Raw genomic sequence first — 15,146 nt, 5'->3', positions numbered from 1 at the left:
TGGTGCCCAGCTTGCATACATCTTGATAAGAGCAACTTCCTTCACTGTTGTCTTGCATGCTCACCTCCTCCTTCCCAAAGCAATCTAATCAAGCCTTATTCTATTTTCATGCATGTACATATTTGCTCTCCTTCACCATCTCTATTCTTCCACTTTGCTCCCACTAGTATCTACACCCAGTGGAGGACATGTTTCAATTTTCTGATATGCATTTTTGTTAAAGTGCATGTTTGTTCTTCAAAGGAATGTTAACATAATACCTTGAACATGCATGGGCTTCTTTTTTTTGGGGGGGGGTAGCTATTTGTCATTGAAGGTGTTTTTCTATTTTTTCTTATCCTATTTGCTACTGGTGTACAGATATTTACTGATATTCATTGTTGGTATAGCTACCAATGTCCATCTTCTAGGAGTTTTGTGATAGACAAAAGTAAGTGTGTTATAGTAGACAATGAAATAATATTTAATTAAAAAACTCGATTTTATGAGAGTAGGACATCTAAAAGTATGTCTTCATAGAATTTTAACTAGAGCCAAATACACTAAAAAATATAACTCTATTGCTCTTTAGATGAAAACGTATAGAGGATATTACTTTATTACTGTTACATTGTTTGCTGAGTGTCTATGTAGTCATTTGTAGTGTCCAAAAGAACAATAGATATAATTAAGAAATGGCATTTTTATATCTGTACGTTGCTTTCTTTTCCTTGATGACAAGAACTTGATAGTCTTGAATTGGCTACTAATATTTAATGTAAATATTCTTTAATTCTACTTTTCTATCTAGTTTCTCCTTTTTTTTTGTAGAAAGTATTTATATGTTGTGTGTCAAGATTCTACTTTCTCTTCTTACAGACAGCCTTTTGATTGACTATCAGTTTACCTTCAGCTTACTGCAAGAAGATGATCGCCACCACACTGCCATAAACTTCATAGCTAACCCAGAACAGGTAAGAAATACCATCTGTCCTTATAAAGTTTTTCCAGTATCAAGGGATCTAATATTTTTGTTTTTAATTATGAATTTATGTCTCCGAATCATTAAATGATTTTATATAAAATTATAAATATTATTCTAATCATGTAAGTTTGATACCTTTGTTATTAAGAGAATATGTGAATTTGACATTTAAAATTTTTTCAGATCGTACTGTAATTTAAATTATGTGTTAGGTGCACATACACACACACACACTCTCATATACACATGTGTACTTTTTTGTTTTGCCAGTCTTGGGAGCTTGAACTCAGGGCCTGGGTACCTAAATTAAAACTACTATATTCAGGGCTGGGGATATAGCCTAGTGGCAAGAGTGCCTACCTCGGATACACGAGGCCCTAGGTTCGATTCCCCAGCACCACATATACAGAAAACGGCCAGAAGCGGCGCTGTGGCTCAAGTGGCAGAGTGCTAGCCTTGAGCGGGAAGAAGCCAGGGACAGTGCTCAGGCCCTGAGTCCAAGGCCCAGGACTGGCCAAAAAAAAAAAAACAAAAAAAACAAAACAAAAAAAAAAACTACTATATTCAACCATTAAAAACAACAAAAACAACATTCCATAATATTTTGTCTTACTGACCTTTTTGCTACTTGTATTCTTTTTTTTTTTTTTTTTTTGCCAGTCCTGGTGCTTGAACTCAGGGCCTGCTCACTGTCACTGGCTTCTTTTGCTCAAGGCTAGCACTCCACCACTTGAGCCATGGCGCCACTTCTGTTTTCTGTTTATGTGGTACTGAGGAATTGAACCAGGGCTTCATGTATGCTAGACAAGCACTCTACCACTAAGCCACATTCATAGCCCCTGATCCTTTTTCTAAATCCAGTGTTCTTATGAGTTCCACAAATGCTGTCCTTATCAATCTTCTTAGTTTACATGTATGAAATATTAATTGTAAATTTTAACAGCAATGCATAAGTTCAATAAAAGGCTCTAAGAAGATTAGCTATTACTATGCACATATTATTATTAATCTACTGGTTAATAAGCTAGAGGAATGGAAATACCAGACATGTAGTTTATTTTGTTTTAATTGTAGATTTTTTGAAATTAAAACAACTTATTAAAAATGAAGATATATTAAATAGACAAATGATTACAGATCCATGTTATTAATTAATACTTGCTATTAAAACCATGCCATATATATTTAACACTATCAAATATATTCTGAAAGTTAATAGTTTATTTCTTTTAGTCTAAATCTTCTGTAATTTTTGTCACATAATATATTAAATTTTTCTTTTCCAACTGAATATGATTCTGACTCCATAGATTACTTTAGTATGTATTGCTACTTATTCTCTATATTTTAAAAGAGTAACTATGCACTTGAAAACTTATTTAATATTGTTACTTTTAATGAAGCTTTTCAAGATACATTCTTTCAAATATAATTTTCTCTATAGTGACTTTCTGTGTTTCTACAACGATATATAAATGTGATGGAAGGGGTGACATTGGGCAAGAGACATTGCACTAATAAACTGATTTCTTGAATGGTAACTACTTTGTAGAACTATTTAAAGATAATAAAATACAAAAAAGATAAATATTCTCAGTAACAGTATTTATCAGTATGCTAATAAATATTTCAAAGTACATTATAGTCACTACTGACTTTCATTTGTGTGGATACATCTAACAGTCCATTTTAATCACTTTAGAATGAATTTAGGTGTGCAATTCAGTAGAATTAAGTACATTTACAATATTGTACAATCAACACCACTATTTCAACCATTATCACATCTAGTAGAAACTCATCCATTATATAATAACTTCATATTTTCTTCTTTCTCTAGTTTCAGGTACTACAATTTTATTTTCTGTCTCTGTGCATTATTTACTATAGCTACCTTACATAAATGTAACCATAGAAATTTTTACTGTTTGTATATGGCCATTAGTTTACTTAATATAATGTTTCCAAAGTTCACACATAATTTAGTATCTATCAGAATCTCATTCATTCTCTGTCCTGGGCTTCTTGCTCTTTAGTAGTTATTCCAAATCTGTAAGGTTTTTGGAGGATCTAAGAAGTCTAACGTAGATGTAATATTTAACTCAAAATTTGAGAGTTTATTTTATTTCTAGTGACTTCTACATGTCTTGCCACAATTCTAGTTTTATTCTCCATCATTAATGCTTTGCTTTCACTGGACATAAATATATAGTGTTTTCAAATGTAACAACCTTCAGTTTTACTTTTAATTATCTTTCCCAGTGGAATCCAAGAGCTCAGATACATGTACTGTTCCTTAACTATCACAAATGTCATTAAGATGCTTACATTATCATCACCTGAGAACAGTCTCTAAAATTAACATGTGTTCTTGATTAAGGATTTCTACTTATCCAATAAGAAAACAGTAATAAACGATATTTACCTTGACTACTTATACACATATCCTACATTTTGACATGTTTAATTTCTAACCCACTATAGATCACTTCTAGTAAAAATTAACTCATTAAACTAAATCATATATATTTAGTTTAGTTTACACTCAGAATTTTAGTCTTAATATTTTTGTATTCAATTTTTAATCTTAATATTTTTCTTGTAGTCAAACAAAAATTTGGATATTTCAATTAATGCATCGAACAACTTTAATCTCAACATCACATGGTCAATGGGTTCAACAGGTAAAAATATTTTAGTATCATGTCTTCAAGTTTTATTATGTGGAAACTATTTTAATATGCTTTAATGTTCATTTAAATAAATAAAATTCAAAATAGTTTCATAATTATTGTGTCTGTGATTAAAGTTATAAGTTTCAGTTTTGATAAAAATAATTATTTTGTTAACTGTCTCATTAAATTAAAATATGATGCCTAAAATATTATGTAATACTTAAATTTAAAATGATAATATTGTGAAATACTCTGATTTTAATTCAGATAGATTACTTCTTTAGTGACTTATGAGTCATTATTCAACTACTCATTATTGATAGCATAAATTTAATTACTACATACAGCTGTATAGCATTCTTCTCTGCATACTTCAAGAAGTAATATCGTTTCTATTATTTTCAATTATACAAATTTCCTCTTGTCACCTTCAGTCCTAAGAGGTTAAATAAACTGCACAAATACATCATAATAAGGTGTGTAAATTGAAAGAACTTTTAAAGAGTATGACTTAGAAGTTCAAACACTTCTGAATTGTGAAATTGCACACATTTTCAAAACTTACATTGAGAGAGTATCCTCCTATGTGTGTGTATGTGTACATATATAATTATATACATATACATATATATATATATATATAGCCACACACACTTTTTTGTGGTAGCCTTAGGTCTTAAACTCGGGGCTTTGGTGTTGTCCCTGAAGTTTATGCTCATACTGGTCTACCACTTGAGCAAAACTCCACTCCCTTTTTTTTTTTTTTTGTGGTTAACTGAAGGTAAGTCTCATTATTTTAATTAGATAAGTCTTATTATTTTCCTGCAGGAGCTGTCTTAGAACCACCATACTCAGATCTCATCCTTACAGGGGTGAACTACTAGTACCTGTCTTAGAATATGCTTCTTAAGAAAGCTTGCAAGCTAATTTTGGAATAGCAGAAAATTGGAAGTTAATTCAAATACTGAGTATATAAATTCGAATTACTTTTTTAAGTTTATTAAGAAGGAAATTTTGCTAAAGTAGTTGGAAATGCATTGTTCCATTTGGTTAGCTTGAATGAATATTTTTTGGTGCCCAGTATATGTTTGACTAATTGAACATTTAGGTCATATTTTAAATGATGACTTCTTTCTAATCTATTTAAAGTTAGTGATGTTTCAGTTTGTGGTAAGACAAATAAATTGATTTATTTTCAGTTTTTTAATTATATTGATACGTGAAAATATATATTTTAAATAAAGAGTCTGTGGAATAGTAAGAAGGAACTCAGTTTCTGGAGCAATGCATGCCCATATCCCAAAGTGAAGGTTACTCTAGGTGCCACAAATTTGTAGCAAGTGCATTCATCTTTCTGAGTTTGATAAAAAAGATGATAATACTTCCAGTGTGAAATTGTTATTAGGAAAGAATATCAAGTCTTAAAGTCAATGTCTAGTAGCAATCAATGGTAGAAGTTTTCAAAACAAGTTTCATAATAAATTATTTCTATTTTATATATGACCAGCTGTTTTTGTCATTCAAATTGCAAATGTGAGTGTTATAGTGTTATGATAGTTATATTTTATAATGTTAATTATAAAAATTTAATGTATTATTCATTTAAAAACAGCATTAGTGTCTCCATTGGAAGGACACCTTCATCTATCAATTGAAAGGCCCTGAGGTTCAAACCCCAACACCATCAAAACAAAGGGAGAGCAAGGAAAGACAGAGTTATGAAGTGGTGAATATTATAGAAGTGGTTGATCTATCTATCCATCCATATATGTCCCCCCCCATACACACACACACACACACACACACACACACACACACACACACACACATCTGTCTGAATGGATAATGAAGCCCACCAAAACCTGTCCAAAGGTATTTTAAGAAAGAACAGGGCTAGGAATGGGAATGTGGCTTAGTGGTAGAGTGCTTGCATACATGAAGTCCTGGGTTTGATTCCTCAGTACTTATATAAACAGAAAAAGTCAGAAGCAGTGCTGTGGTTCAAGCGGTGGAGTGCTAGCCTTGAGCAAAAGAAGCTCAGCAATAGTCCCCAGGCCCTGAGTTCAAGCCCCCAGGACTGGCAAAAAAAAATTAAAAAAGGAGAAAGAACAATATAGATAATAGGAATTTGATAAAAGTTGTATTGTAAATATCACAGTAAATCTCATATGTTTAATTTATGCTAATGAAAATTTAGAACATGTACACTTATATAATTTAAAAATAAAGATATCTCCTATATGAATTATTTAAATTTGTTCTTATCATTTACATTTTAGGTGGAACGATATCTGGGGAAGAAACTCCTATAGTTTCCAAGACTAATATAAAAGAATACAGAGATAGTTTTTCCTATGAAAAATTTAACTTTAGAAGCAATCCTAATATTACATTCTATGTGTACGTCAGCAACTTTTCCTGGCCTATTAAGATACAGGTAAGAGTAACAGAATTGTGTTGAGTATTTCTAGTAATCATTGAAATTTTCATTATAAAACAACTCATGGGGGGGGGGGGAAGGAAAAAGGGGAGGGGGGAGGGGGGAATGAGGAACGAGATAACAAACAGTACAAGAAATGTATCCAATGCCTAATGTATGAAACTGTAACCTCTCTAACTCAGTTTGTTAATAAAAATATATATATATATAAAAACTTAAAAAATGTTTTTGTCCAATGAAATGCCATAGAAACATTTTTTCACTTGAACAACACTAAAACATGCTTAAAAAAGCACTGTTACTAGCTGTGCACTGACTGGCCTATAATCCTCTCTACTCAGCAGGCTGAGATTAATTAAGGACTTCAGGTTTGAAGTCAGCCCAGGTAGGAAAGTCTGTTACTCTTATGTCCAATTAACCACCAGAAAGCCAGAAGTGGGGCTGGGGCTCAAAGTGATATAGCATTAGCCTTGAGCAGAAAAGCTCAGGGACTGGGCTTAGCCTCTGAGTTCAAGCCCAGCGACCAACCCCCCCCCCCCACCAAATATAATTTTCAATAATTATTATATTCTAAAAAATGCTGAGAAACTTAAACATCTAGGATGCTTGGGTTTTCTGATTAATTTAGTAAGTTGAAAGCAGATAAACTCTTAAAAACATAATTTGAAATTATTTGCTGTGTTTTTATTAACCCTATTTTTGTTTATTTATTAATATCATTTATGCTTTGTGCATACTGAACATAATTTAGTCTTTGAATAAAGATTTAGGATTGGCTAGAACTGATAGTTCCTTTTTTTTTTTTCCTTGTTGGTCCTGAGGGTTGAACTAAGGGCCTGGGTACTGATCCCTCAGCTTTTCACCTAGGGCTAGTGCTCTACCACTTCGAGCCACAGCTCTGCTTTGGTCTTCTCCTAGTTAACTGGCCATGAGTCTCATGGACTTTTCTACCCAGGCTGGCTTTGAACTGAGATCGTCAGATCTGAGCCTCCTGAGTAGTTAGGATTACAGGCATGAACCCTGGCTCCCAGCGTTTAGTAATTTCTTTAAGCGTACTACCTAACACATGATTTTTTAGTCTACACTGTGTGTGTTATGTTTTATTTTTGTTATGGTTAATGTTAGGGCTAGTGATGTCCTCAAGTTTATTTCTAGGAAAGATTTAAATATTCTTTCTCGAAATAAAGACTGTCTTATTTATCATTATACTTATTTATTTTTAATGTTCATTTAAAAATATTTAGTGATGTGCCAAATTTATACTAGTGTTTATTCATTTGTTTCCACCTTGATTACCGATTGATTAGGCTGAATTCACAGTAGTTTACTGAAAAGCTCATTTGCTGTAGAATGCCATTCTCTACTTTAGGGTATTGTACTCTAAAATACTTAGTTAATCATCTAAAAATATTAGTGCAAATGACTACATATTATACTATGGTTATAGAAAATAATTTGTGAGATCTATTTCTATATGACATAGTGATTGAGTTAGGTGCTAATTTAAAGTATCTAAAGAGGTTATAAATGGATGTATGCAAGATTAAAATGCCAGATACCTATGTACTTTAAAAAATTTTGAAGATATATTATTTTCTAAAGCATATAAGTAAATATAATTCAGATTTTACTTTGTTCATTCAAATTGTGATTTGAGTAAAGGGAAAAAGGATTCTAGAGAGTGCTATGTTTACTAAATAGTAATTAAAATGGATATGCTAACAACCTTATTCCTATAATATCTCCTGTGATAACAATATCCATGTTATTTATATATACATATGTATGTATATATATAAATTTTTGTTGACCTTTCTTTCTTGGTTATATAATTATACTTTAATTTTAAACTAATTGCAATTACTTTAGAATGTTCATAAACTATATTATTGGCCGGGCACCAGTGGCTCAGACATCCTAGCTACACAGAAAGCTGAGATCTGAGGATTATGGTTTTAAGCTAACCCAGGCTGGAAGACTCCAGTTAATTGTGAAAAGGCTGGAAGTAGAGCTGTGGCTCTAGTGGTAGCACACTAGCCTTGAGTAAAAGTGCAGGCCAGTGCTCTGGCCCTGAGTTCTAGGTACAAGACCCCCCCCCCTAAAAAAAAAAAAAGAAATTAAAGGGTTGTAAATTAACTTTCTGAACTTGATTTCATTGCCTGAGAAGTATACCAGTATTTTATTGCCAAGTGGAATGTTTTTCTTTCGCTTGCTCTAACTTGCATGTATTGTGATTACAGAAGGGTAATTCACATTTATTATTTAAGTTATAGAATACAATTTTTATTTTTCATCAATAACGTATCTACAGCAACAGGTAGTTTTAAGTAGGTTGCTATTTTTACACAGTTAATCAGATTTAATTTAGTAAATAAATTTCTCTACAATTTTAGTATTCTTGTGAACTTTATATTATTGAAAGCTTATTAATTTAATATATTCCAATTTTAAATAAATTGTATTTAAAGTTCTCTATAAACTACTTAGGATGGCAAACATTGCCAAACATCTTATTCAAATGTGCTTATCAGATTCTAGTTGTGAGTATTAGAAACATAGTACTGTTATATATAATAAATGTGCAATAACCTGGTAACTTAATGAGGGCATGCAATTTTTTTTAGAATGCTTGTATTCTTGCCACTAAGTTGATTATCATGAGACTCTGAAGTGAAATGTTATTTGATAACATTATTCTTTATGACTTACAATTCCTTGCAAGTGAATCTTGACAATAAAATGAGAAAACATGTAGTACTATAGCTGTAATGCTAATAACTTCAAAATGGGAAGAATGCATTGTGCTTAAGTCTTTTGTATTGCCCAATAATACTGCTACTTATTTATATCAGTTTAAATCAAATCAAATTTGATTGGATTTAAATTACCTGTTTCTGTGTAAATGAGATTTGGTAATTCACTATTAAGGCAATCTGCAAACTGATGCCATAATTTAGATTTGGTATCTTTGTGAAAATGATACTAAGGATCTTTCTTCAACTTGTAATGCGAATTTCCATTCTAGGGTAGTGATATTCCCTTTCTAATAATGGTTAAGTTATACAGAACAAAATGAAAGAACTACCAAATCCTAAAGCTGATGTCTATAAAATTTTATCACAGATGTATTAACATTTTGAACCTAGAAGATGAGTCATTTCAGCATAAAATGACAAGCTACTGGTTAAGAAAATATAGAAGGAAAGACAAAGTTTTATGTTAAGTGCATGTTTTGAAACATAAGGAATAATTAAATTATTTTTTCAAATTGTGCCATATGACACATAATAATTATAATACCACTATTTTATAATTATTTGCTACTACCTTCTAAATTACTATAAGCTAGAAATTTTTATGTCCAATTGTGTTTATGTGTGTACATATTATATAATATATAATTTATAAAGTGTATATACATTTATGTCATATGTGTATATATGTATTTATACATCTATACATACACACATAAATGTGTTTTTTGTGTATTTCTCTGCATATGAATGAAAAAAAATATATTTTTGGGCCAGTCCTGGGGCTTGGACTCAGGGCCTGAGCACTGTCCCTGGCTTCTTCTTGCTCAAGGCTAGCACTCTGCCACTTGAGCCACAGCGCCACTTCTGGCCATTTTTCTGTATATGAGGCTGGGGAATCGAACCCAGGGCCTCATGTATACAAGGCAAGCACTCTTGCCACTAGGCCATATCCCCAGCCCCTGAAAATATATTTTAAACATGTTTTTCTTCTTTATATTGCTTTTTTAAAAGTGTTATTTTGCTATTTGGAATAAATTTAAAGAGTGATCATTGAAATTGTTACTTAAATTTGTAAAGTAATTACATTAAACCTAGTATTCTAATGAGAAAGTATAGATACTAGTAATATATAAGAACTACTTAAAATAGAAAGAAATTAGACTTTCAATGATAGTTCATAAATCAGACTGGCTATATTAGCTACAGAAGTTTTGGAGAGTCAGAGAGGCAGATGCAAAAAAAAAAATTACCTGTCCATATTGATCAAAATCCTGAATAAGAATGAGGATACTTATAACTTCCTTCCTGCTTTATGCCCTCGCTTATCTGGTATCCTTATATTCATTCTTATAACTGTCATTTTTCATTCTGCTGATAACCTAGGCTTTTATGAAGTAAAAGAGGGTTCTGTAATTCTCCTCCTTCTATCTTGCAACAATAATCTATTTTACTACATGTTTTGAAGCATTACTTTATTATCAATATCTGTAGGAAGTTTTTATTGGTCTGGAATAGATTATCACAGTTTATCTGAGTCAGAAATTACTAATTTAAGCACTAATTAGCTTGTTTTGTCCCAATTATCTTTTAGATATGATTATAGTGTTTTTTTTTTTTTTTTGTTTTTTTGGCCAGTCCTGGGCTTGGACTCAGGGCCTGAGCACTGTCCCTGGCTTCTTCTTGCTCAAAGCTAGCACTCTGCCACTTGAGCCACAGCGCCACTTCTGGCCATTTTCTGTATATGTGGTGCTGGGGAATCGAACCCAGGGCCTCATGTATACGAGGCAAGCACCCTTGCCACTAGGCCATATCCCCAGCCCCTGATTATAGTGTTTTTAATGACAGTATTTTTGAAGACTATAATCTAAACAGTAACTTGACTTGATAAATTTAGAACAAACATTTGCATTATATTTCCATTTTTGTTTATCTGTAATTATGTATGTCAGAAATATGTATGGCAAGTTGAAATTTTATATAAGTACATCAATTTGTCCTTCTTTTTTTTTTTTTGCCAGTCATGGGCCTTGGACTCAGGGCCTGAGCACTGTCCTTGGCTTCTTTTTGCTCAAGGCTAGCACTCTTCCACTTGAGCCACAGCGCCACTTCTGGCCATTTTCTATATATGTGGTGCTTGGGAATTGAAACCAGGGCTTCATGTATAAGAGGCAAGCACTCTTGCCACTAGGCCATATTCCCAGCTCCAATTTGTCCTTCTTGAAGCAAAGACTTTCTTGCTCTCACAAATTTTGACATTTTGTAGAACATACGATATTCGTCTACTTCTCAATTCAAATAAACTCCACATTACATTTTCTTCAAATCATAGAAATAAAAATATTTCCATTGATTCATAAAATGCAAGTTTAATTAAATTAATTTTGATTTTGGAGCCTGTTTGTATTTAGATTTGACTCAAGGGGCTGGGAATGTAGTCTGGTGGTAGAGTGCTCACCTCATATGCATGAAGCCCTGGGTTCGATTCCTCAGCACCACATGTTTAGAAAAAGCCAGAAGTGGCACTGTGACTCAAGTGGTAGAGTGCTAGCGTTGAGCATAAAGAAGCCAAGGACAGTGCTCAGGCCCTGAGTCCAAGCCCCAGGATTGGCAAACAAACAAACAAAAAAAATCTTTCCTAGATTTGACTCAAAAGAATTTATTATCACTGTTATTGTAGGATTTTTGTTTGTTTGCTAGTATTGAGAAGTGAACACAGGGCCTCACCCTCTTGCTTAGATGTTTTTTTTTCCCCTCAAGGTTGGCACTTTATCATATGAGCTCCACTTTTGGCTTTTTGGTGGTTAATTGGAGATAAGGGTGTCAGGGACTTTTTTCCCTGGGCTGGCTTCAAATTGTGATCTTTAGATCTCAATAATCTCTTGAGTAGCTTTGATTACAGGTTTGAGCCACCACCACCTGGCATGGTTACTGTAGTTTTAACTTAGGTTTACAGCATGCAGACAGTATTTATTTGGAGGACTTTTTAAACAGTAGGGAAAAATGAGGTTAATATAAAAATTTCACTTTATGTGGCCTCTTGATTTTTATCAATTTTCTTTTAACAATCAGTGGATAATATGAATAAAACACCGTGGAATAGGGAATTTAAGGAGCTTATTTATACTGGCTAGTTACTTACGTGTGATTTGCATAGGCAGGTTAATTATATTTTTTATGGGAATGAGTACAGAACCAAAGTGAAAAATGTTGATTATTTGTAAAGGATAGTGTCCTAGCCTTGATATTACCCAAGAGAAATCTTTTTAACTAGGCATTTATAGATATTAGGCTCAGAAATATTGCATCTCAAAAGGAAATAATTCACAGGAAAACTATAAATTTAGTAGATTATTATTTGTTTAACTGTATTCTAATGCATTTATCTAAGTAGTCATTAGTTTAATACAATCTCTTGTTTTTCATAGGTAAAGAAATAACATAGTTAATTTATGTTAAACTAGATGTAATTGAATATAAACCACCTTCTAAAAGAAATCTTGTAAAAGAAATATAGTTAACAGTATCCATTGCTGAAATTAAGAGACTGAAGTACAATTGTCTTGGCTTTATATATTTTATTTCTATTTTAACTAAAATGTGTATCTTAAAAAACAGAAAAAGTCTTATACACAAAGGTACATTTTTCCTTAGCTTAACTCCTTTGTAAGTATTACAAGAAAGAATTATTAAAAGGCTAGATGCCAGTGGTGGCTCAGGCCTGTAATCATAGCTATGCAGGCAGCTGAGATCTTCGGATAAAGGTTCAAAGTCAGGCCAGGCAGAAAAAAGCAAATGAGACGTTGATCTTCAATTAACCACCCAAAACGCTGGAAGTGAAGCTGTTGCCCAAGTGGTAGACTGCCAGACCTGAGAAAAAGGGACAGTGCCCATGCCCTGAATTAAAAGTCTAGTACCAGTGGGAGTGTGCGCGTGCATGCACGCATATCATTATTTGTGATCTTATGCTGCAAGGTATTTGCTATCTCTAGAAATTATTCTTATTTAATAAATTCAAATAAATATAAACTGTAAATATTTGTTATAATAGTCTCATATCTATTCATGACTATATGAATCCCCAAGAATACTGCTGTATTTTTGCCATGAACTTATTATTCAGCAGAATTTAATTAAGTATTTTCTGTGTGCTGTGCCTCAAATACTGTTCCAAGTGTTGGAATTGTGAAGTGAACAATCTAAACAAAGTCACTATTCTCAAGGAGCATATGTTTGTTGTATAGAAAGACAGCAGAAAGGTTAACCAATAAAATAATTTTTATTATACTTTTTAAAAAGAGGTTTATACTATGGTGTAGAGTAAAGTGGGAAGGGCGAGGGCAGCTACTTTAGTTTTCTGGACCCTCGGTTATATTAGGTATTATAACACATTTCTGTAGCAACAGCTGAATCATGTACTTTGCCCATTTGAACTTATTTTAACATTATTGGTTATTCCCAAAATTATGCAACAGTTGAAAGAATGCCAACATTTTTATATATTAAAATGAAAAAAATAATTTGAGGGAGTATAATAATGAGTTAAATTGTTAGTGTACTTAGAAGAGTTGTGTGTGCCTGTGTATTTCTGTGTGTATATTGGTGATGAACATGCCTGTCTTTAAAAAAATGTAGTATTTATTTTCTAGGATTTCCTGTCCATGTTTCTCTTACTATTTTAGTTGATTATTCTTTCCCTTGTTTCTGTTTCTGTTTAATTTTGACTTTCATGTTTCTCTTCTTGTGAGGCCTATGTGGAAGTGGAAATGTTAGTGGTCGTTCATGAAAATTCATGATTCATATTTCCCCAGTTCATTTTAGACCTTCCAAGGGTTTAGCATTAATATGATCTCAGATTGGGCAAGAAATTAAAAGTTTTTTCATAACAGCATAAAAGGTTAGCTTTTTATTTTTGATATACAAAGAATTACTAGTCATATTGATTAATTGAAAACATGATGATTACTACGTGAAACATTCATTTAGGCACACTTTCTGTTTTATAACATTTCACATGAATTCTTGGCTGACATTCTTGAATTTTTATAGTAGTTTTTAAACACTTAATGGCATAACCTATACAAAGTTTATTGTTAGTAGTTGAATATATTCAGTATTCTTGGTAAGGTTTTAATGCCACCATATATTTGATTTTCACTTTGATCCCAAATGTTTTACTATATGATGGAGCACTAATGTTTTGGTGAACTTAGGTTCAGCAACTTTCAAAATTTATTTTATTTTGATTTTTCAGATTGCATTCTCACAACACAATACAATCATGGATCTTGTGCAGTTTTTTGTCACCTTCTTCAGGTAATTTGCTTTTATTGACTTTCAACCTGTTAAGGCCATGTGCCAGTATATATTCTGTCAATCTGTTAAACAAATGACCAATTATGTAACCTTACAATGCATGTTGTTTTTCTTATTGGTGTATTGTCCACATTCCTATTCACTATTAAAATTCCTATTAACTTTTCCATAGAGGTCTGCAAATATTTTCTGTTAAGGGGCAGTCCATACACATTTCAAGATTTCTGATCTGTACAGTCTCTGTTACATCTATGAATTATTCTTGCTTTAATACAGAAGAAATTCGTAACAATATGGAAATACAGAAAAAGCAGTTATCAATGAAACTCTTATTATAAAGCATCTTGTAGGTTGATTTTGGCTTTTGGATATAATTTGCCCAACCTTTGATCCAGCTTATGGTTGAGTTCCTTTATTGGCTGGAAACTCACCATCTCTACAGGTAGCATTTTCTGTCATTAGATAATTTTTTAACTGAGATTACTTTCCTTATAATCTCTCTTTTAATTCATCCACATGGGCCCATAAATAATATGTTTAATCTCTCATCTCTACATACAGATTTTCAGATTTTAAAATTCAGTTCTTCAATTTACCTATCTCCTATTCATCTGTCCACTTAACTTATGTATTAGTCACTTGTTCTAAAGTCATTTGTCTATGTTAAACATGTTTCCTTTTCAGAACTTGATATAATAGTTATCATTAATATGTATAAACAGCATACTCATACTTTTATGTTTTCCCATTGTCTTATTTATTTAATTATTATCAAGTGGTAGAACAAAGGGGCTTCAATACTAGAAGTCAATGTTGATTAATGATAATAGCACTTATATTTTCAATTGTTTTTTTAAAGATACAATGAGCAAACATCTTTTCAATAGATTTATAATTTCATTATTAATAAAATGAATTTTGAGACTATTAATAAAGATATAATGTAATTTTAGAGAGCAATAGAAGTTACAATTGCATGACCATTGTTTAATAAATTA

General features: G+C 32.0%; 1 protein-coding gene across 1 annotated transcript in view; it reads left to right on the top strand.

Annotated features, from left to right (window-relative positions):
- Atrnl1 (attractin like 1) overlaps positions 1–15,146 on the top strand; it is a 427,123-nt gene that overhangs the window by 114,479 nt on the left and 297,498 nt on the right. Inside the window, exons 22-25 of the mRNA XM_048338181.1 lie at positions 859–953; positions 3,570–3,648; positions 5,919–6,076; positions 14,087–14,148. Coding sequence (XP_048194138.1) covers positions 859–953; positions 3,570–3,648; positions 5,919–6,076; positions 14,087–14,148 — 394 coding nt within the window. The remainder of the gene's footprint in view (positions 1–858; positions 954–3,569; positions 3,649–5,918; positions 6,077–14,086; positions 14,149–15,146) is intronic.

This window comes from Perognathus longimembris, chromosome 2, assembly GCF_023159225.1.
Source record: "Perognathus longimembris pacificus isolate PPM17 chromosome 2, ASM2315922v1, whole genome shotgun sequence".
Taxonomy (NCBI): domain Eukaryota; kingdom Metazoa; phylum Chordata; class Mammalia; order Rodentia; family Heteromyidae; genus Perognathus; species Perognathus longimembris.
This window is presented reverse-complemented; position numbering and strand designations above follow the sequence as displayed.